This window comes from Malaclemys terrapin, chromosome 2 (assembly GCF_027887155.1).
Source record: "Malaclemys terrapin pileata isolate rMalTer1 chromosome 2, rMalTer1.hap1, whole genome shotgun sequence".
In the NCBI taxonomy this organism is placed as follows: domain Eukaryota; kingdom Metazoa; phylum Chordata; order Testudines; family Emydidae; genus Malaclemys; species Malaclemys terrapin.
The window spans coordinates 22,503,981-22,527,039 of NC_071506.1; the positions used below are offsets into that span (position 1 = coordinate 22,503,981).

A 23,059-nucleotide genomic window follows, 5' to 3' on the forward strand; every position below is an offset into this window, starting at 1 on the left:
CCCAGCTGCGGGGCTCCCCCCTTGCCCAGACTCTCATTCCCTTCCGCCCCAGAGCCCAGGGATCCAGAGGGAGAAACAGCCTGATGCTTGGTCTCAGGCTTGCAGAGTTTCCTGCACGTGGCCCTCTCCTTCCCTCAGGGCATGCTGGGAACTGCAGCTGCCAGGGACCCTCTAGCTCCCTCTCTCTCCCACGAGCCGCAAGATGGGTTCTGCAGAGTCCAGTGGCCCCTAGTTGTGGCTAGCAGCACTGCTGACCATTTCTGTGGGGGAAAGGAAATTCTGTGTGCACAACATTAATTTCTGCAAAATTCTGCATTGCGCAGTAGCACAGAATTTCCCCAGGAGTATAGTATGTAGGAGCTCCAGTGTGGAGCTGGATCCCAACCCCAATGTGCTAGGTGTGATACAAACAAAAAGATGGTCCTTAAATTCCCTAAAATGCCCCTAAAATTCCTACTGAAATCAATGGGAACATGGCTGGTTAAAAGAAAGGAGGACTGAGCCAGAAAATCTTGTCTGCAAATACAACAGAAGAAATCAAATATCAATTTTAAGCTCCCAAGTAGTTATTATCAAGCAGTGCAAAATGGCAATTAAAAGTATCAATCATCCCCTCAAATAAACAAAGCCGTAAGCAGTGGCAACTAATTTTGGTTATAATTTCTAACCTGTAAAAGAGAGCTCTCTGAAATTCATCTCTAGCATTCAGGGCTGGTGCTACCATTAAGGCGAACTAGGCGGCTGCTTAGGGCGCCAAGATTTGGGGACACCAAAAAGCGGTGCCCCCAATTTTTTTTTACAGTGTTCCTCCCCGAGCATGCGGTCGCCGCTCCACTTCTCTCGCCTCCCAGGCTTGCAGCGCCAATCAGCTGTTTGGCACTGCAAGCCTGGGAGGAGAATTAGAGCGGGGGCGGCATGCTCCGGGAGGAAGCAGAGCAGAGGTGAGCTGGGGTGGGGAGGTGCCACATGGCTCCCTGGGCTGGGGGGGGTGGGGAGCTGCCGCGGGGGTGCCTCAGGGCAGGGAGGGAGCTGCCGCAGGGCTCCCCACCCCAGCTGACCTCTGCTACGCCCCCTCCCCGAGCACGCCGTCGCCGCTCCACTTCTCCCACCTCCCAGGCTTGCGGCGCCAATCAGCTGTTTGGTGCCGCAAGCCTGGGAGGAGGTGGAACAGAGGTGAGCTGGGGTGGGGAGCTGCCACACAGTTCCCCGGGGGGGGGGAGCTGGTGGGGGGAGAGCACCTCAGGGCAGGGGGGGGTGGGGAGCTGCCGCAGGGTGCTGCCACAGGGCTGGGGGGGGGACGGGCGACACAAGGTGGAAGTTTCACCTAGGGCGCGAGACTTCCTTGCACTGGCCCTGCTAGCATTCCACTGCTGTAGTATCTATGGGCCCATAAATCCCCATTGGAGTAAATTTAAATTTTCCCATTGACTGCAAGGGGAGCAGGCTCTAAGCAAAGATGCTATATAAAGACTGGACTGGAATTTTTACTCTCACATTAGTGAATTTACACATGCAATTAGACCCATTCAGCTCAATGGGATTACTCATGTGAGCAAGTGCTCACCAAAAGGAGAGTAAGGATTGCACAAACTAGCCTTAAGTAAACAGAGGGACAATGGAAGTTAATTCCCAAACCATCTATCCCTTTCAACAGTGAACTAAACAACCTTGTTATAAGAAAGCTAGTTTGAAGTGGCTCTATTTTAAACCTCAGCCACTCCAGTGCTATCCAGGTGGCTAGGAAAAGCCACACTTAGCGATGACTAGTCACGACCAATAAGATATTTAGCTCCCATCCACAGCGCAGAGATTTTAAATAAAAAAAAAAAAAGAGGAAGAAAAGGTTACAAAAAATGTTCAGTCTTTGTTTTATTGAGTTACAACAAATGAGCAACAAGTTAGAAAAGTTGATTTTATTCAAATTCCCTAGAATTATATTTGTGCAGTGTACTGAAATATGGGTAAGTCTCCAAAAGACAGCTAGTCAGATTGCAACATTTTAACCAGATATCTCTCATGCGTGCTGGCTCACTCTAAAATAAAAAGGTTAGGGTTATTTGAAAAAAGTGCACTCCGGGATCTAGAACTGATCTAACAATTTAGTGGCAAGGGTTAAAGGAAATGTATGTTGTGCACTACAACATCTAAAGCTGAAGGGCAGACAAAAAATATAGTCCATCTTTGTACCGACTAAAGAAATATGAACAAGTTCATTTATGAAGAATCTTCATTTCCCCATTGTCACTCCTTTTTGGGGTTGTAATGCATGTAAAAAAGAGAAAAAAAGGTGCTCAAATAAGACAGAGGCATGCTATTAAGGTCTTCAGAGGTCTGTGGCTCTAGCTGGTATTTGATGGTTGGGCAAGGGCGAGATACAGCAGTTGGAAAGGAGATTTGCCCCTCCATTGCACAGAAATGTGCAGAGTTAAATAATTTAGCCAACAGCAGGTAGTTTTTTTGTTTGTTTGTTTTTTAAAGAAAGCTGAACAAGCAACAACACCACAAACCTCTTGATGCATTCGGCGGGCTGAAATGTAAACCATCATTGGGGTGAAAATCCAGGATCAGCTACTGATGCACCACATTGAAAAGATTCCAAAATTTTAATATTTTAAAACTGAAGCAGATATAGTGGTTACTAATTCTAAAAACAAAAAACCCTCAAACCTTGCAACGGGATGATCCGAAAAAGTAACTTGCACCAATTAAAAAGGTAACAAAATTCCCACTTTGTACAAATCAGTTCCAGTAGAGGAAGAGGGTGAGAGGAAGGGAAGCTAGGGAGAAACCTATGTACAAGGATCCTTTCTTCTTTAATGCGGTAGTAGGACTTTGGCACTATGAACAATTCCGTATCAATGCTCCACGATATTTCTCACTGTGCCTCTGCAAGCATGGTTCGACTCAGAGTTGCAACTCATTGGTTATCTTGTCCCAAGTAGGAAAATAGATGGTTATCCTGTTTTCAGAGAGAGTTTTCCCCCTTGATTATCACGACAGCACAACTGATTGGCATCCCTACAAAAATCAAAAATGAGAAATGTTTTATTTTTTAAATAAATGATGAGCACACATTCACACTGTCAATGTTCCTCTTCACATTTATAGTGCTATTATATTTTACATTAACCATACCTTGAGCCTTCCCAAGTGTGCCAGAGTTTTACAATTTACAGAGCATTTAATTAATACTTCCTCATACAGATTTCTAATGCTAACATAAAATAGGCCTCATTCTTCACTGAATCTGTAATGATTTATGAGGGTCTGATTCTTCACTGCCTTGTCCTTGTGTAGTCACTGACACTTCTGAGAAGTGGGTATAATATGCTATTGTTCTGAACAGACGTCAATGATTACACAAGGTGCAAAGTAATGAAGAATCAGGCCCCTCTATATCACATAGTTGCTAGCTTTCCTGTGGTTTATTGGCCCCAATGCCTCATGAATAAAGGACTCTTCTTTAATATGGAGCTATACCTATCTCCTAGAATTGGAAGGGACCCTGAAAGGTCATTGAGTCCAGCCCCCTGCCTTCACTAGCAGGATCAAGTACTGATTTTGCCCCAGATCTCTAAGTGGCCCCCTCAAGGATTCAACTCACAACCCCGGGTTTAGCAGGCCAATGCTCAAACCACTGAGCTATCCCTCCCTTCTTGAAGCAGGGATTTAACAAACCTCTCAACCAACTAAAAGACACCCCCGAGTTCTCGTGTCATTTCAGATGGGGATGTACTGGACCAATTTACAATGAGGTTATTACAGTAGAGATTTGTTTTGAAATATGAAAATTAGTGAAGTGTTGAGTCTGAGTGAAAGTGCGAATATCAGTTTACTCTGAAGTGGAGTCCAGTAGTGACAGATAGGCAGATCCTGTATAGTTTTCAAAACCCATCAAACACCATTGTGCGAAAGCATGTTTAAAAACGTTGTGTGAGTCATTCATTCCAGACCTTTTGTTAATATTGCCAATTAGTCTTATTTTCTCAGAGCACCATTCATCATTCAGGATGCAGGGCAAACCGGTCTGTTAGTATGAAATGGTGCACACACACAGGCGGTAAAAAAATTCCCAGGCCCTGTTGTCTTTGCTCAGCAAAACTCCCATTGAAATCAACTGGAATTTGCAATTGTTGTATCAGGCTGAGTTATTTCATCTATTTAGGGATTTACACCTTGCTCCTGAGAGGAACTGAGCCCCAAAAGCCCCATTGAGTTCAGTGGGAGTTGTAAGTGCTCAGCATCTCAGGATCAAACCCACAGGCCATTCTAGACCATTTTGGGTTCATGCAGCTCCTGCTGAGGTCAGTGGCAAAACTTGTACTGACTTTATTGGGAACAGGATCAAGCACTTGGGGTCCACCCCTGCAGTCCTTATTCCAACCCGCAATGACATCAATGGTACCAGTGGCAGATGCCTTTTAGGATAGAGCCCTAAATCCCTAAAGAATTGAGAACTTGAATGAAAAGGGAGGGAAACCCCAATATTGCAACTATCCTTTTACCAAACCAACCACCCATCTAGGGCCGGGCCAGGCTATGTGACAGGTTGAGTCACATAGGAAGTTGAGGGCACCAGCAGGCACCGTGCAGTACAGGGGCTGAATGCACAAAGTGATGTGTACATTTGGCAAACAATGAGTCGGAAACTTCTTTGTAAGCACTTCCCGGGTTGCCTTTGGTAAATCTCTGCGAAGCTCCACTCTGTGCCTGACTCACTTGCAAGGAAGGAACACCCTGCCCCACCCCTGCAGTGAGATAGTGGAGAAGACTGTGGTGGAGATATGGACTGCTGAGAACAAAAAGGCACATGTACATGTTTCAACAGCTGAGGAATAAGATTCTCATAGGCCAGGGATCGGCAACCTTTGGCACATGGCTCACCAGGGTAAGCACCCTGGCAGGCTGGGCCGGTTTGTTTACCTGCTGTGTCCGCAGGTTCAGCCGATCGCGGCTCCCACTGGCCGCGGTTCGCCGCTCCAGGCCAATGGGAGCTGCTGGAAGCGGCACAGGCCAAGGGATGTGCTGGCCGCCGCTTCCCGCCGCCCCCATTGGCCTGGAATGCCAGTGGGAGCCGCGATTGGCCGAACCTGCAGACGCGGCAGGTAAACAAACCGGTCCGGCCCGCCAGGGTGCTTACCCTGGCGAGCTGTGTGCCAAAGGTTGCCAATCCCTGTCATAGGCGATGGTAACAGCTCTAAACAGGAAGCTCATGAAACTGTCAGAAAAGGGAAACCCCCCCATCTTTGTACTGGTGGTCTTTGAAAGTAAAAAGCCCTGCTTCAGAGAGAAACTGGTCTTGGGACCGCCCCAGTGGGAGACAGTGATGTGAAGAAAACCAGCAGTAATTACTAACCTTGCTGGCATTATCTGTTCCCACTCTCATGCCTGCCCATATTTGTGTTGTATTTAGGACCAAATTCCGCTTGTCTGACTGGCACAAATTGTAAACGGGGAATAATTCCACTGTGGTAAATGGAATACACCAATATAAAAGTGGTGCAAATCATATCAGAATCAGGCCCATTGACATCATTGTGAGTAGGATTTAGGGTCTCATTTGGGGCAGAGCACCTTCAAAATCATTGTCTTCAGTGCACCGTGCAGGAGGCACTCAGCACCTGGCAGGAGTGAATTCTTAGCCCTTAAACTGTAAGCTCTTTAAGGGTACAGGGAATTATTATTAATTCCCCTCACCGTCAATCCTTTAGTCAAATTCCAGTTTGGATAATAATATTCTGCTTAGCAAGAATCCTCCTCCGCTTTCACAAGGTACAGTATTAATCATCACTTTCTGTCTTAAACTGATGTATAGTGCTGTTGTGGGCTGTTGGAGAGGCATATTTTGAGTAGGGAAAATCCAGGGTACTTCCAGTGACTTTAATTGAGTTACTTATACTGCTTTAAACTGAGAAAAGAATCTGGTCCAGCATTAGGTGGGTTAGGATCAAAATTTAGGTTTAATTTTTAATACAATAAGTTGTACAAAACCTGCTATGAAGAGGGGTCAAAGATTTAAAAAAAATGAAGAAAATTAGAACCATCTGTCTCGAGGAAAAAATGAACAATTATTTTCTTTTCCTCCCAATTTGAAATCATTCATAATGTTTTTGGCAGATGAGGTGAATATTCCACTGTGTCTCTGTGTGTGCCTCCAGGAGCTTGCAGTGATATTTCAGGGGTTGCCAGAGCCAGAAGAGTACAAGCAGCGCACTACTTTTAGGCAAACATACCAGTAAATAGTGCCAAGCATGTCAGAAGAACCTCACATTCTGCCACTAGAGGGCATGGGCTCACATTTTGAGTACTTAAGTGATAGATTTGTATGAAGGAAAACGAAATAGATAAAGGCTTCAGGCTTTTATCCAACACTAGGGCCAATGTGCTAAGAAATGAATATATTAACAGAGGGTAAAGTCTTCATTACTTGAATAATCTAATAGGTGAAAGTCCTATTAACCCAAACCTGTATATGATAGAATCACTCTTCCTTAAAATGTACTTTTATTTTACTAGCCTTTATATGAAAATTCCTTGTCAAAAAGACAAACTAGTTGAAATTTAACAAATGTTAAAATATGTTTTATATTTTAAAAAAGTCTCTGAACACATCACAGTAAGAATATCTCTGCATGCAAAAGTTGTTGCAATGGTGTACCAGTGTTACCAGCACCACTGCAAATACTCTTTTTCAGAACAAGTCTAAGCATCAATGAATCCTATATTGCTGCAGTGGTAGCGTGGACTAAAAGTACAGATAACTGCATCTGCACTGTTGCAATTAGTTATTCCAGCACAGTCCCACAATGCACCTGTAGCCCTGTCAGTGACCACTCTATGCAATATGCATCATCTCCTGTTCTCAGGATCATTTTCTTGCTTTAAGCTACTGCAGCTTCTGGAAATTTAATGCACGATTTTTTTTTAATATGGTGCATTGCATGCAATCTCGCTGACCTTTTTAGTTACACATATTTTTTGCCCATACTGGTGCCATTTAATTTTACAAAATGATAGTTTAAAAAATCTGTATTTTTCTTAAAATGGATGACTGTTATATCTTCAGATTATCACCAAGGGGTGATGTGCTGGGGACTTTTGGAAATATGCTTCATGTAGACATGCTGAAGATTTTGCACTAAGCCAGGATGGGTCGCTTACAGTGGTTCATTCAACTGAACAGTACAATTTTCTAGTATAGACAGTGTTAAGTGTCAGTCACAGCTTTGAATTTTCTGGGTTTGCTAGAAATTGCACGTGTTTTGCATTTATTGTAGGTCAATGGAAAATTGTTAATTTCAAAACAGGTATTATTTAACAATAAATTTCTAACACATACATGCTACTTTATTTATCTAATGGACTAAGGAGAGGATAGTTTAAGGGACTCTCCATTAACAGATTCTGATCTCAGTTACACTAGGGTAAATCTGGAGTAACTTCAATGAACTCAAGAAGTCACTGAAGTCCAACGAAGTCAATGGAGTTATTCCAGATTTACATTTGTATAACTGAGATTAGAAACTGGTTCCAAGTCTTCAAACCACACTCCCTTTTACACTTTGAGAGATCTTAGAGTTAGAAATCTTCTTAGCAAAGCCCCTGCAGTTCACTTTTACAGTGAGGCTCTTGTGAAGAAAAGCTGCTAACCCACATACAAGCCTCGGACTGGAGTAATTCCTGGGCTTCTAGAATACAGTGCCCCATATCCCTGCGTGTTTAACATTAGAAAGGTCCCCTCATCTGCAGGAGGAAGAGAGCTCATTTGCACAAGCCATTTCTGTTCCCACTTGGCTCAACATTTTGTTACGTGCTGTTGCAAGTAACAAAAGAATGTTTTTGAACTGGGCCTAGGCATCATCTCGACCTCTTCTCTGATCAGGGCAGACTGCTGCTGAGCCAAGATCCATGCTGACCTGTTGCAAAAATAGTCATGGCCTCTATTCACTGGAGATCATCATTATGTGAGCAACATGGACATTTGTAACTATGGTTACCTACTTTTTCTTTGTATGGCTTCATCAGCATGCTGTATATCAGGCTCTAAAGAGGTTATGTGAGGTCAATTAAAGGGACAGTGTTTCAGCTTAATGAGTTATTCCGAGCATCCTCTCTTATCCAGTACATGACAAACACCAAAAACACAACAAACAAAGAAAATGTTCCCAATCCCTCCCATATTAAACATTTAGTTAATCTACAGAAGACAGGACAGCCTCCCTTGTGCTCAGGAATCCAGTAGACACACAGCATGCATCAGGAAAGCACTCCTAGGATTTAAATTAAAAAGGGGCTATTGACACTTGTCAGGACTGAGGCTAGGTCAGACTAACAGGGCAGTGGTAGTGTTACCTGTCTAAATATGGGAATTGTCTCCAGATACACTTTCAGAATCAAAATCTGCTAACTCAGCTTGGCCTTCAGGTGCAGTTTGACTCCAGCTGTCTGTACAGTCCGAGACAGCATCATCATCCCCTACTGTCACCTCCACCCAGTTCACATCTCCAGCGTCCTCATTTTCCTCACTACCGTGGCCGTCTTGGCTGTTGCATTCCAATCTGTCCTCAGTTTGATTCCCTAATAAAGAGTCTTTTGGTGGATCATCGTCTTCTGTTGATCTCATGACTAGTTTGCCCACGTTCTCTTCGTTCAGCTTTTTGTGCTCCTGGTAATGCTGCCGAGACACCTGGTTACTGTTCTTTGGACTCTCATTTTGTTTTAATCCCTTTTTCTGGTTTTGCTCATTATGACCCTCCACAAGATACTGTTGCTGGTATCGGTCAATCCATTTTAATGTCCCAGTTCTTAGGGAGGATCTATTCTCTTTGAACCAGCGGACTATTTCAGTTCTAGTGAGCCCAGTTTGAGCTGCTAACTGGTCATACTCCTGGGGTGATGGCCACTGGGTTCTTGCAAATGTGCTCTTCAGCAAGTGAATCTGCTCTTGGTTTTTTTTGTTAAATGCTGTGGAGGATTCGGATCCGGACAAAGAACTGGGTAGCTGGGAGCTATTCAGCAGCTCAGTCTGGCTTATTGTACCATTATGGAGTCCCTGATCCTTATTTTTTTTGTTGGATCCCATAGAGTCCAAGACAGCTTGTTCCATGCTATCCCTTAGCTTTCTCCTCTCAGAGAACCAGGAATCAACCTCTCTTCTACTCAGCTTGGTTTCCACCCTAAGCCTGTCCAATTCTCCTTGGGTTGGAAAAGAGCTTCTAAGAAAACTTTCTTCGAGAATCCTAAGCTGCTCTTGTGTTTTCTCTTTGAACCTCTGGGGTGTGAAATCTGCGTATGTGTGGTATGTACGCCCGTGCCGGGCAGCTGCAATGGCTAACTGATCTTTTGCTATAGATTCACTAGTGATGTGAACAATGCCCCTTTGACTTCTGTATCTGTGATCACTGAACCACTTCTTGATCTCGCTTCTGGAGAGACCGGTTACTTCTATTAGCCTGTAGACTTCTGCATCGTCAGGAAATTGGCTTGTGATAAAACTAGCCTTTAGTTCTGCTATCTGTTCCTTGGTCTTTTTTCGGTCATTTGTTGGTGTCAATGGCGCAGCATTCAGCTTGGGTGAGATCTCAGGCACATGAACTACATGTGGACGCTTGACTTCTGGGGCACCCGACAAGGTCTGTATTGTCCGTTTCTGTCCGTGATTAGCAGCAACAGCAAGTGTAATCGGTGAGCAAGAAACTGTTGATCCATTTGATACTTGAGTCAAAACCAGGCCAGTCTGGCCGAGTATCTGGCAAGGCAAAGCTGTTTGGATAATTGGCTGTGGCATTTTTGCAGATGTCAGATGAGCTGGCAGGACAGTGATGGTTTGGGGTACTGACTGGATGGTTCCATTAAACATCTTCTTTCTTGCCTCTTCTACCTCTTCTGGAGACCAACTGATTCCATGCTTCAAACGCTGAGTAGCAAACCAGATTCGGATTTGCTCCTCTGGGTGTTTTGATGCTGCTGTCAACCATGACAGCTCTGCTTGTGTTGGGTAAGGAAATTTATTAAATGAGTTGATCATGGTTGCATTAGTGTCCAGTGCACAGTTGTATTTGGTACTGTTCAGAGGGACTGGGACCTTGGGGACAAGGTTGATATTTGGTGGCAGCTGTACAGAGGGCATAACATGAGCCAATACATCATGAAGAAGGTCAGATCCATTGATACAAGCAATAGATTCAGTGGTTTCTGTAATGACATGGGGGAGGGTCCCATCCACGTGGTTTTCCATACCTCCCTCTTCTGTCTTTTTGGGACCCTTCTTGGTCTCCACTTTAGGCTTTCCCTGTTTCATGATTGGGGTTTTACTTACATTGATCTCACCATGAAGGGCTTCATCATACTCTGCATTTTCTAATCCACTGTTTGTGACAGTGACAACATTATTCGTTGTCTCAATGGACTGCTCTAACACAGTCTGATTATTGCGTTTGATTAACTTCAGCTTAAAATTATTCTCTCCCAGGTGATATTTTGTGTTGTGATCAGATAAGGAATCATATTTTTTGGTTGTAAAGTTACATTCAGCACACACATAGAGAGGGTTGAGGATTACGTTTGGGTGCTGTGTATCAACATGCTCCGTAAATTCATTTAGGTTTTGTGTTGAAAAAGGACAGTATTTACATTCATAACCACCTTGGGGTTTCTTGGATTGATTCTCAACTGGGGCTTTCCCATCCACCACTTCACATTCTTTTACAGAGCTTTCTGTATCAGCAGCCCAGCCATCTTTAGAATCCTGCTGGGGAGTGCCAGCACCTCTTTCTTTTAAGGCTTCTCCATCCTCAGGAACAGCTTGCTCCATTAGTTCAGGTGTTCGCAGCATACATGGAGTTGTTGACTTTCTTTTGCTAGCCATAGCACCTACTATGGTGTGCAACTGTTTCAGACGGTGACTCTTTTGGGGGAACAAACCCCAAGAAGCCCTCTTTAATGGCTCTGATTTTCCTTGAATATTATGGGCTGGTATGTTTCCAAAAGAGTTTAAGTGCCATCTGTGATCGTCAGCTCCAACCCCCAAACATACTGGGCTGCATTACACCTGCAAAACAAAACACACACATACACACACACACACACACAATTAGATTCTTATTTATAATGCATTTCAAAAAAAAAAGTCAGCCCCCAAAACACGTGCTTCTAGGAGTCAATTCTGGATAATGCTGAGCACCCTCTTTTCCTTACACTAGACCAGAGGTGGGCAAACGATGGCCCGTGGGCCACATCCGGCCCGCGGGACACTCCTGCCCGGCCCCTGAGCTCCTGGCCTGGGAGGCTAGCCCCTGGACCCTCCCCTGCTGCAGCCTCAGCTCGCTCCGCCGCTGGCACAATGCTCTGGGCAGCGGGGCTGCAAGCTCCTTGGGCAGCACAGCTGCAGAGCCCGGTCTGACCCGGTGCTCTGTGCTGCACGGTGGCGTGGCTGACTCCAGCCAGTCGGCCCAGCTGTAGCGCCACCAGTCACCAGCGCTTCAGGCAGCGTGGTAAGGGGGCAGGGAGCAAGGGGGGTTGGATAGAGGGCAGGGGAGTTTGGGGTGGTGGTCAGGGAGCGGTGGTGTGGCTAGGGGGTCAGTGATCAGAGGGCAGGGAATGGGGAGTTGAATGGGGGCAGGGGTCCCCAGGGGGCAGTCAGGAAGGAGAGGGGGTTAGATGGGGCGGCGGGGGGGCAGTCAGGGGCAGGGGTTTCGGGGGCGATCGGGGACAGGGAGAAGGGGTGGTTGGATGGGGGCAGTCAGGAATGAGAGCAGGGGTTGGATGGGGTGGTAGGGGGCAGTCAAGGGTGGGGGTTCCAGGGGCTGTCAGGAGACAGGGAACGGGGGGGGGGGGGCAGGGTGTTGGATGGGACAGGAATCCCAGGGGGCCGTCAGGGTATCAGAAGCAGGACGGGTTGGATAGGGGGTGGGGCTGGGCCACACCTGGCTGTTTGGGGAGGCACAGCCTCCGCTAACCAGCCCTCCATACAATTTCGGAAACCCGATGCGGCCCTCAGGCCAAAAAGTTTGCCCACCCTTGTACTAGACAGATGGATGTGAAAAAACACTGGTTTGCTTCATGTGTTACAAGGCATGAGAACATCTAATATTCTTTTCCCAATTAATTCCAGGGCAGGATCAGGCCAACAAAAGAAATGAGCATCTCAGAATGAAAAATTCATTAAAGGTAGAAAATGGCACTGGAACAGAAGTCAAGATGATCAGACATAATGTTTAAGACTCATTACAGAGCCAACAAATTTAGTTGGACAAGGGAGAAGATACACAGTATTTATATATGGATCTTTCTTTAGAAGCTAAAGCTTCTATTACCATTATTTTTAAGTCTACAATTTTAAAACTGAGTGTGTTTTATATAAAACTTAATTACTTCCCATGGTGGTTTGCATAGTAAATACATGGCTACTGAATGAGTGTGGTTACTAATCCAGGGTGATTTCTAAACAAAGATATATGGTGGTCTCACTTGTGTTGGTACATGCAGAATGGAAAGAAGGAGAGTTAGGGCAAAGCAAATATTTATTATACACAGCCACTCAATTTCAAAACGCTACATCTTGATTTAGAATAGGTTAAAATAGACAGCAAATTGCTGCAGCAGCTCTTTGTGAAGATGCTACAAGTTACAGCTATATAAATAAAGTTTCCTTAAAGAACACTTTTCACTAAAAATCGATAGAAATGACAGAGGGAAATTTCTAGAAGGCCCATTTCGCTCTCTCTCACACACACATCCACCCACCCTTACTGTACTTTGTTCCTGCTGGTGTTATGATCAAACTATAAGTTATATATTGATTTTTTTGAAGGATTTTCTTAGCTCTATTTAACTATTTCAGGAATTGGATTCACATATTCTAGGAATTTGAAGGCCTGATGTTCTGCATGGATTTTTTTAAAATTAATGTTTTATTTTTTAAAGAACATGACATCAACACCAATCAGTAGAATAGCAAACAAGAACAAAATGACACAAGCTGTATTATGAACTCTCTGTGCCGATAAAGGGGATGGAATTTAAGTGTCACAACAACCTAAAACAACATATTGATGTCAGTGTAAATTTCACTTGTAAGTAAATGGAAGAGTTAAAGGGACATAGAGACCTTCTGAAAATATCAGTTTCTAGGTAATAATGGCAGATTTTTCAGAGGTGCTGAAAACCTGATGTTCCTGTTGAAGTTAGATGGAGCTATGGATGCTTAGCACTGCTGGAAACCAGGTCAAACTCAAAAAAGATCAAAATTCTTGATTACACAGGTATAAACCCAAAATAACTGCATCCATTGGCTTCAATACCAATGGATTTAACACTCTGGTTCAAACTCAGGTGATGCTACTTCAGAAATAGGCTTTAAAAATCTTGTAAATGCTGTTCACATTTCCAATGGCTCAAGTCCTGAAAGTGCATCTCTCTCAGGTGCAGATGCATTTCTCTAATTCACAATCAAACCTGGGGTTGGTTCACTTTGGGACAACTCAAGAGTTCAAGCTAGTGCAGAATGTGACTGCCCATTTGGTGTGTGGTGCATCAGGCAGAGCCACATAACACCAGAGAACTGCTTCCATGTAAAGTTCTGGGTGGAGCTCAAGGTGCTGGTTTCAAGCTATAAAACACTGAATGGTTTGGGACCCAGTTGAATGACCCCTTTCCAGTGATCAGCAAAGACAAGCACTTGAACTGAAGCCTCCTACTGACAGAATGTTTTCTTTGATGGGTCCTTAACTCCAATTTGCTTCCTTCATTGATCTGTCAGAGCCTGGATTTTGTAAACTTCTGTGCATGCTGCAGAACTAATCTTTACTAAGAGGCAGCCAGGGTTCCTAGATGGAGGAGCTGTATATGGAAGGGGACTTATGGAATGAGTAGGTAGAGGGCCTTTATTTTTGTAGGGGGACTACTAATTGGAGAATTTATGGATCAAGGTGCTGTATGGAAATATTTTAAATTTTCTAATTGCCTGTTTTTAAATGCTGGGAGGAGTCCAGAGCCTAGCAAAGACATTGGAGGAATCTAAATTAAATAATGATATAACATTCCATAGCAGTTTTAACTGGATACAGTGTTCTCCTGTCCAGGGTTACTGTGCACTATTAAACAGCTAAGGCATTCCAGCCCAAAAAGGGCCTGCATTTCAGTGGTGGGTGAAGCAATTCCCTATATTTCACAGTGTGGAGCACCTGGGCACAAAAGGCTCTCACTAAATGTGAATTGTTAAAATGATACAGCAGAAGTGTGGAGGAGAATACAGCTGAAGATGCTGTTTGTTACATAATAGATGTCTCAGCATAGATCCATGCTGTCTTGGTCACAGTCAGCTTCCTCTCATCATCTTCTATTAGTATGGACAGCTCTGTTCTACATACTAACAGAGATGATGCTTTGGCATGCTGGGGAAGTATGCTAATGCATATTGGCCCCAGTTCAGCAAAGCACTGACGGATGTGCTTAATGTTACGCACATGTTTAAGTCCCATTGGGGTTCAATGGGAATTAAGCACATCTTTAGGTGCTTCAATTAATAGGGATGGGACTGTTTCACGTGCTTCAGGTTAAGCATATGCTGAAATGCTTTGTTGAACCAGGGCTATTATGTTCCATGCTCCTCTGACCTGAGAGCACGAATATCGTACATCAGAAAGGATAATGCTGTCCATATCCCTAAGCCTTGCAGAGTCTGATGCGATACATTGGGGTACTGTACACATCTGGATTGACTCAGATAAGAGTTCTCTTTTTATTTGAAGAGTTCACACAAGGGGGCCGAATTCAGGTTGCATTATGATACAGACTTTAATTACATGGTCACATACCATTTTTACTGCAGGCCCCTGTCTCCATTGAGCATCATTGGTAGCAACAGTTGTTTTGTGGAAGTAAAAAGGGCTCATCCATTTTCACCACCATTGTGCCTAAATCTGCTCAGAGCTGGGTTAGACGCTGCAGTGGTGAAATCTTTTGCTACCACTGGTGATGCTGGGAGATTGATAGAAAAGTGATTGGGGACGCAAGGCCATCTATCCTCATCCTCCCTTCATATGTGACAGATTATTCCATCAAAAAGAACAAATTCAAATTTGCTCATAGAAGAAACTCATTTTTATACTGCAGTGATCACAGTCAGTTTATTAATAGATTATAAAGCCAGAAGGGACCAATTTGATCTAGTCTGATCTGTTGCATAACAGGCCATAAAATTTCCCTGAAATAATTCCTCTTATATGTTTCAGTTTCCATACTATGGCAAAATCCGGACATCACACAATGAAATACAACTGCAGAAACTTTTTATAATTATTTCTAGGCTTCCACTATTCTTGTTCTAAAATAAAGATTTAAAAAAAAGAGAAAGAGAAAGAGACCACTTTGGTTTTTAGTCATCTCCCTTTTTCACTTTTCGCTTCACCACTTTGAACTAATAATACCACCTAGTTCTTCAGCCACAGAGCTCAAAGTGCATTATCCCTACATTATCCCCATTTTACAGATGGCAAAACTGAGGCACAGAAAGATGAAGTGACTTTCTCAAGGTCCCTGAACACGCCAGTGGCAAAGACAGGAGTGGAACCCAGCTCTCCCAATTCCAAAGTCTAGTGCTCTATCCACTAGGCAACAGTGCCTCCTTAAGAACATGTTTTGTTTTATTTTATTTTTGTTTTATTTTCTCTAAAAGAACCATATGGTAAAATCAGCAAAAGAAAGAGAATCTAAGAGGCATCAAAGCCAAAACAAGACTTATTGAGTGTGTGCATGTGAGGATGCTCGGATAGAGTGGAGGAGCTGAGATACCACAATGATGGGTACATTATAAATAGCTACATGGACAGATGGATAAATAGATGTAGAAGAAAGCAAGACATTGTTCCAGTTAAGATTGTGATTAAGGCTTGTACAAGGCTCCACTTGGGCATGGTCTCGAACAGCTCTTACGCAGAACGACTTTTTTTCCCTTTTAACCTACGGTTCGTAAATTTCTTTTTAAGAATTAGTTTTTCTGCTCAAAAATGATGACTCTATGTGCAAATTAAAGACAAATCAGATGCTTCCCTTTAGAGATTTGTAAAAAGTTAACTTTATTTTGATCATCCATGTTTATTTGCAGGAAAAGATCCATAGAAGTTCTCTCCAGTCCCAGACATCAATGAGATCTCTGTGATGGCACAGAAAACCACTTTGACCCCTTGACCTTTACGTGAGATGGCCTGCCTGCAAGAGGAGGAAAAATAGGGCACAAGTCTCTAGAGCCCCTGGAGATGCGTCTCAAACCAGCTGATGCATACATTGCCTTTTGCTGTCAGGGTGAGGAAAACATCTCTCCAGCACTTGACCTCCTCGATGGGATGTCTGCCAAAGTGCAGAGACGTTTGAATTCAGATGTCCATGGTGCCTGCCCCTCCAATACCCTGGCTCACGTCTCATTTGGGATAAATTAATATAAAGTTGTTAAGAAGCCCCCTCCGGCCCTGAAGCTACCAGTCAGTTCTCATACCAAATGAGGACCACATATGCCAAATCTCAAAGAATCACACGCTATATGAATTTGGAGGGGCTGCCACATCTAATTTAATAGCTTTTCACTGGGAATGTCAGAGAAAATAACAGAAGTGTCTCAGAGCTTTCAAAAGGAAGCATCTTGTCAGGACATCAAAGCCCACAAAAGATGTCTTTTAGCTTCGTTGGGTCTTTTGACAGAGTTGTTAAATGATTCTGCCTCTGCTCCTCTGAAATGGGAGCCTCAGACTCTCTTGTGCTTAAAAGTTAACTAGATCAATGGCTAAGGAAGAATACCAACTTGCTAGCACAGGGGTTCTCAACCTTTTTCTTTCGGAGGCCCCTCACCATGCTATAAAATCTCCATGGCTTACCTGTGCCACAACAACTGGCTTTCTGCAAATAGAAGCCAGGGCTGGCATTAGGGGGTAGCAAGCAGGGTGACTGCCTGAGGCCCCATGTCATAGGGGTTCCATGAAGCTACATTGCTCAGGCTCTGGCTTCAACCCCGGGTGGCGGGGACCAGGGCCCTGGGCTTCAGCCCCATGCGGTGGGGCATCGGATTTCTATCCTGGGCTCCAGCAAGTCTAATGCTGGCCTGGCCTGGTGGCCCCCCTGAAACCTGCTCATGGCCCCTCAGGGGGCCCTGGACCCCCGGTTGAGAACCACTGTGCTGGCATGAGTCACCCCATTGTACCTACAGATGGCTGTTTCTGTAACTAGTAATGATTTAAAATCAAACAAACCCCAAACTCACTCAGCTACAGCCTAGCTTTGTTCCATAGCAACAAACAAATCTACGTAGAAAACAACAAAGTTAAACCTCATCTCACAGCCTTCATTTAATTTTTCAAAAATACTAAGATTTTTAGGGGCCAAATTCATCCCTGGTATGAAGCCAATGGTGTTATGCCAGGAATGGATTTTTTTTTTCCCCCCCTAATCATGCACAGCCTCCCTCACCACAACCCAGCCTGTTTTGTTGTTTATGTTTCATTACCATTGGGAATCCATTGACCTTCCTTTCAGTTGCTTTTGTTGACAGAAGCAGTCTCAGGCAGTGTGGGGGTGCAGAGATGAGCTATTGTTACTGGTGTTCCACCACAGGAGCCATGGAACTAGGCCTCAGCGAGGACATCAGGCAGAGAGGCCTTAGACCAGTGACTCATTCAGGCCAAGCATACATGATTCACCTGAACATGGGGATGAAATGTAGACTTCGCACAGCCAAACCCTTGCCTCCTTCCTGCACCTCCACCCCCTCAACCTAGGCTGCAGTATTTCCTTTTTGTCCTGCCACGCTAGAACACAAAATCCTGGTATTTCATGAGCGAAGACACAAAAAGCTAACGACAACAAGGTTAAAAATGAGATCACTTGTCTCTAAACACACAGCTGTATGCCTGAGCTTGGTCCAAGCCAGACTCTGTGTGTGTGTGTGTGTGTGTGTGTGTGTGTGTGTGTGTGTGTGTGTGTGTGTGTGTGTGTGTGTGTGTGTGTGTGTGTGTGTGTGTGTGTGTGTGTGTGGTAACAAGCACCTGTCATTTGCCCTGCTATTGACAACTGATTTGAGCTGGTAGTGTACAGGTCAAAAGTGACCTGCTCCTTTAAATATATCTCCTCAAAAATCCATTATAGCATTTGCATGAGTGGCCACAGTGAACGGCTTTGTTACTGTTTAGCTCTGGGTCAGAATAACTCAACTTCCCCCTTACAATGACTTTTTAAATAGGAAAATGAATCTACAGAGCCAGACTCGAGGACAGAGTGGCAACTGATTTTGTGCATCCATGTGAGAAAAAGCCCCAGACTTCCTAGCTGGGGCCTTAGGCACTGAATAGAGGGCAAGAGTGGGGCCACTGATGGGTTCTTAAGAACCATACAGCACGACAGGCTGAGAGAAATGAACCAATGCTTAGGCCAGGTCTACATTAGAAAAGGTTTGCCAGTATAGCTATACCAGTGTAACTATACCAGCAAATCCTTCCAGTGTAGATGCAGCTTATACTGGCAAAAAAGTGCTTTTACTGACATAGCTTATGCCAGTTCCCTGAGGTAAATAAGTTCCACTGGCAAAATCACTTTCAAGCCAGTATAACTATATCTACAATAGGGCTTTTGCGGGTATAGAAATGTAAAAAAAAAAAAAAAAAAAAAATCCACTCCCCTATCTGACATTTCTGTACTGTCAAAAGCTTCTAGTGTAGACCTGGCTTCAGGAGTTGTTCTAGCCTAGGATTGATCAGACCAAGAATCAAAATTCTTTACCTGCTGAACACTGAGCCTCTTGAGAAGTGGGCATTAGCCCCTCTTCATACCCTCACATCCCTCTCTTTCAACACTTGTGGCCCTAACCACTGCCCAGTTGCACCTCCTAATTTCTACTTTGGGGCTCCCTCCCCACAATTATCTGCTTGAGGAACAGTGCTCCCTCTAAGCTGGCTCCCCAGAGGAAGCAGCAGAGAAAGGAGAGAGACAGCAGAAATGGGACCACGCTATACAGCATCCTGCTACCGTATCAAAATTGGCCAGATATGATAAATGGGTAAGGGATGAAACCCCAAGCTGTTTGAAAACCTGTCCTAGGTGAATCGTACCTACTGCAGATTGATACCCAAGAGGTCTGTCTCTTTTCTTAAAAAAAAAAAAAAAAAAAAAAAAGACACCCCTCTCCCCCCCCCGACACACTTTGGCATCACTTGTATAGCTTATCATTCTAACAGAGTAGGGTGACCAGATGAGAGGAAGAAAATATCGGGACACATGGGGGGGAAGGGGGGTCGCCGGTGGAGCCAAAAAAAAAAAGAAAAAACCCCCCAAAAATGGAGTACCGCAAAATATTGGGACAAACGCCTAAATATCGGGACGTCTGGTCACCCTATAATAGAATCTAACTGATATGTCTTACTCAGTTGTCTGCTCTGCCATACATCAGCACAGAGGGACGCCAGCACCCGCCTTCGTCCAGGAATTTGTGGCAGGGAAAAGAACAATAATAATCAAAGGAAAATATAAATTCAAACAAAAAAAAAAATGGGGGTTCACTTCCAAGATACAGAAAGGGTGGGAGTGGTGTCGCCACTCTGAACAGTGAGGGTTGTTTTTTTTTTTTTTTTTTTGCTAATCTCTTGGTTTAATTGCTCAGTAGCCTAATCTCCATAAAAAGTATGTTCTCGATAATAAATTTCCTGAACACAACAAACAATCACCACAACTCAAGGAGTAAATTGCGCCCTATGACTCAAAACTGTAACAATAAAAAAGCTACAAGAAACAATGCCCCAGATCGGATGTCTAATTTCACTGAGTTCTGAACTGCCTCACACTGTTCTCCAGTTCTTTTCTTTGGAACCCGTTCCTTGCAGTGAGTTACAGATGAAGCAGCTGGGGAACACACGTTAGGGACACCTCTGACAGAGAGCAGCCAAGTCTTTATGCCTTCAGGTTTCAGGATATTATCCCAGTTTATAGTGCAACAAATCAATCTGATTGAAAAACAATTACAGTCTACATTCATTCCTCTTAGATGCCATTCAGTTATTGTTTCTACCAACTCACAAACTGCATGAGCACTTTATAAAGTAGAAAATCAGTTGCATTTATTTCCTCTTATCAGCAGAATTTCTTACCACTATCAGTGCTCTAAAGCCAAGCACTCTGCAATGCTGCAACTACTCTATACCAGAACTGGCTAGTTAATTTCTGACTTGCTTCATTGATGGCTTCCTCTCCCCATACCTTTTAGACTTGTGCCTGCACATCTTCTACAAGATTCAAAGTGTGGATGTGTGTGCTTGACTTTGAAACACTTGATTCCAGGAGGCATGGCAATGCAAAAGTCATACTCGAGGAGTTTAGGCCAGTGCAGATTTTAATTAACATTACATGGTCAATCATCATACAACTCCCCCCCATTTTTCACCACACAAAGACCATGGGAGGGGGAGAGGGTAAAGGTGTGCAGTATATTAGAGTTATTATCCTGTCCCCATTCAGAAAAGCTAAATGCATGTTCATAATGTTGAGATAATATTATTCCCTTACAAATCCAAGGATGTTGGATGAGAGTTACATTTCAGGGTATGAAAAGGAACATGCACGGGAGAGTGTTTCCTCCCCCCATAACTGTTTTTAGCGTGCAGCTGTTACAGTAATATAAAAAAGCATATCAACTAGGATAGCGAAAATGCCATTACATTCTACTGTAATTACATGCTTAGAACATTTTAATCATGTACAAGGGAATAAGCACAAGTGGACCAGGGCAAATGAGACCCATAAAAAAGGTTCATATATAGCATCTGGTTATAACTTACATGATTTACAGAAGAAAATAGTAGAAGAAGGGAAAATTTTGGGGAAGATCTCATACTTGGAAGTCGGAACATGGTTTACATTTGGACAATGTGCAGGGGGATACTGACTAGATCTTCTACACTTCTATTCATGTTGGAGCTGGCTAGAGGCTTGAGACCCTTTTGATTCTTTGTAGGTTGAATAAAATGGAATTAGAAGAAAGTGGAATTAGAAGGTGAGATATGTGGAAATGGTTCTGAATAAGATTTATAATACTTGTGTGGAAATGTTAATTTATTAGGTTAATGTTAAAGATAAACTTCTGTATCATTTGAATTATTCTATTATTTTTGCTTCATGTATTTTAGTAGTGACAAAATGAAACTTGAAAAAGAAATTATATTGCCATAAACAGAACACAATTTTAAACCATCCAGGTGTTCATGATTATGGCTGTTTGTTGACACCTAGAATTCTGACTAAAGGAAAGAAGTGATTTGTAGTTTTTCTTTCTTATAAAAATCATATGGTCAAGATTCCAAAAGCGACTAGTGATTCTGGGCGTGTTGTTTTTTCGGCACCTGACCTGGGACACTACAAAGGGCCTGACTTTCCGACAGCTGGTGTTCAGCACTTTCTGTAAATCAGGCCCTCTTAAGATACCTTTAAAGGAGGCACTCCAAATCACTAGTCACTGGTCTTCATCACTCTAGCCTGCCAATTAACTACTGAACAAGACTCCATGTGGGGGTTGGGAGGGTGGGAAATTTTCAAAGGCATCAAGGGGTATTGACTGTAGAGGAAGGGTGACCCAGTGGTAATAGCAATAGCCTAGGACTTTGGAAACCTGGGATGAGTTCCCTGTTCTGCCACAGAATTCCTGTGTGACCTTGGGCAAGTTACTTAGCGTCTTTGAATTTTAGTTCCCCATCTGTAAAATGGAGATAATAGCACTCCCCTATCTAGTAGGGACGCTATGAGAATAAATGCATTATAGACTGTGATGCACTTTGAGATCTACTGATGAAGAGTGGTTGGTATTTATTATTAAAGCCAATAGGAGCTGTGTGACTAACTCCCCTCTGTGCCATTGAAAATCTTCCCCTTTGTCTTTAAACAAATTTGGCTTGTATATGACCAGTGTGATATTGATCTGGGCTTATAAATGGTACAAAATCATGTATACTGGGAGATGCCTTATCAAACCAAGACATACTATTAAGTGTTATATAATTTATACAGATACTTTGTTCTCATTGCATACTTTTAAACTATAGATGACAGCTATTTTAAGACTTCCATAATGAAAAATAAACTTTGTCATTTGCATTGCTGAGAGTCCAAGGCCTCAGACAGAATCAGGGCTACACTAGCTATTGTACATACACAAACGGACAGTCCTTTCCTAAAGTTAAGTTTAATATTAAACTAAAATACTGTGTGCCATGACTTTTTTTTAAAAATTCCCAGCTAGGATCATCAGCCAGAATATTTACAGTTGATCGCTTAAAGTTAGGCGCTTAAATCCATGTTTAGGGTCCTAAATATAAGTGCAAAAGACACTCACTAGTCCCAGTAAAATCAACGGGAGATTCAGGTTCTTAGCACCTTATCAAGCTGCTTATATTTAAGCAGTTTTAGGAGCCTGCCTCTTAGAATCTCAGGTCAAAAAATGTTGGCCCTGACTTTGTATTTTGAATCATCATGGAATAATCTGTCTAAAAGGGAAGTTTCTCCTCTAACCCTTGTCACTTGGTGATTAGTTTACACCAGAGGTCGGCAACCTTTCAGAAGTGGTGTGCCGAGTCTTCATTTATTCACTCTAATTCAAGGTTTCGCGTGCCAGTAATACATTTTAATGTTTTTAGAAGGTCTCTTTCTATAAGTCTATAATATATAACTAAACTATTGTGTATGTAAAGTAAATAAGGTTTTTAAAATATTTAAATTAAGCTTCTTAAAATTAAATTAAAATGCAGAGCCCCCTGGACCGGTGGCCAGGACCTGGGCAGTGTGAGTGCCACTGAAAATCAGCTTGTGTGCCACCTTCGGCACACATGCCATAGGTTGCCTACCCCTGGTTTACACCCTGAAACATCATTATTTGCAGTACAGTAATGCATGGTGGTTCCACCCATGATGAGGGCCTCCATCTGGACAAACATAGTAAGAGACTGTCTCTGTCTAGAAGAGCTTACAGGCTAAACAGACAAGGGGTGGGCGGAAGATTGGCCACCAGGAGGTGAAGTGACTTGTCCAAAGTCAAACA

General features: G+C 43.4%; 1 protein-coding gene across 3 annotated transcripts in view; it reads right to left on the bottom strand.

The window, feature by feature from the left end:
* Positions 1–1,851: 1,851 nt before the first annotated feature.
* Positions 1,852–23,059, bottom strand: part of ZHX2 (zinc fingers and homeoboxes 2) — a 121,421-nt gene continuing 100,213 nt past the window's right edge. For all 3 annotated transcript variants that reach the window (XM_054019215.1, XM_054019216.1, XM_054019217.1), the window contains 2 exons: positions 8,353–11,050; positions 1,852–3,018 (listed from right to left, as the gene is read on the bottom strand). In XM_054019215.1, coding sequence (XP_053875190.1) covers positions 8,357–10,867 — 2,511 coding nt within the window. In that variant the 5' untranslated portion in view covers positions 10,868–11,050 and the 3' untranslated portion in view covers positions 1,852–3,018; positions 8,353–8,356. The remainder of the gene's footprint in view (positions 3,019–8,352; positions 11,051–23,059) is intronic.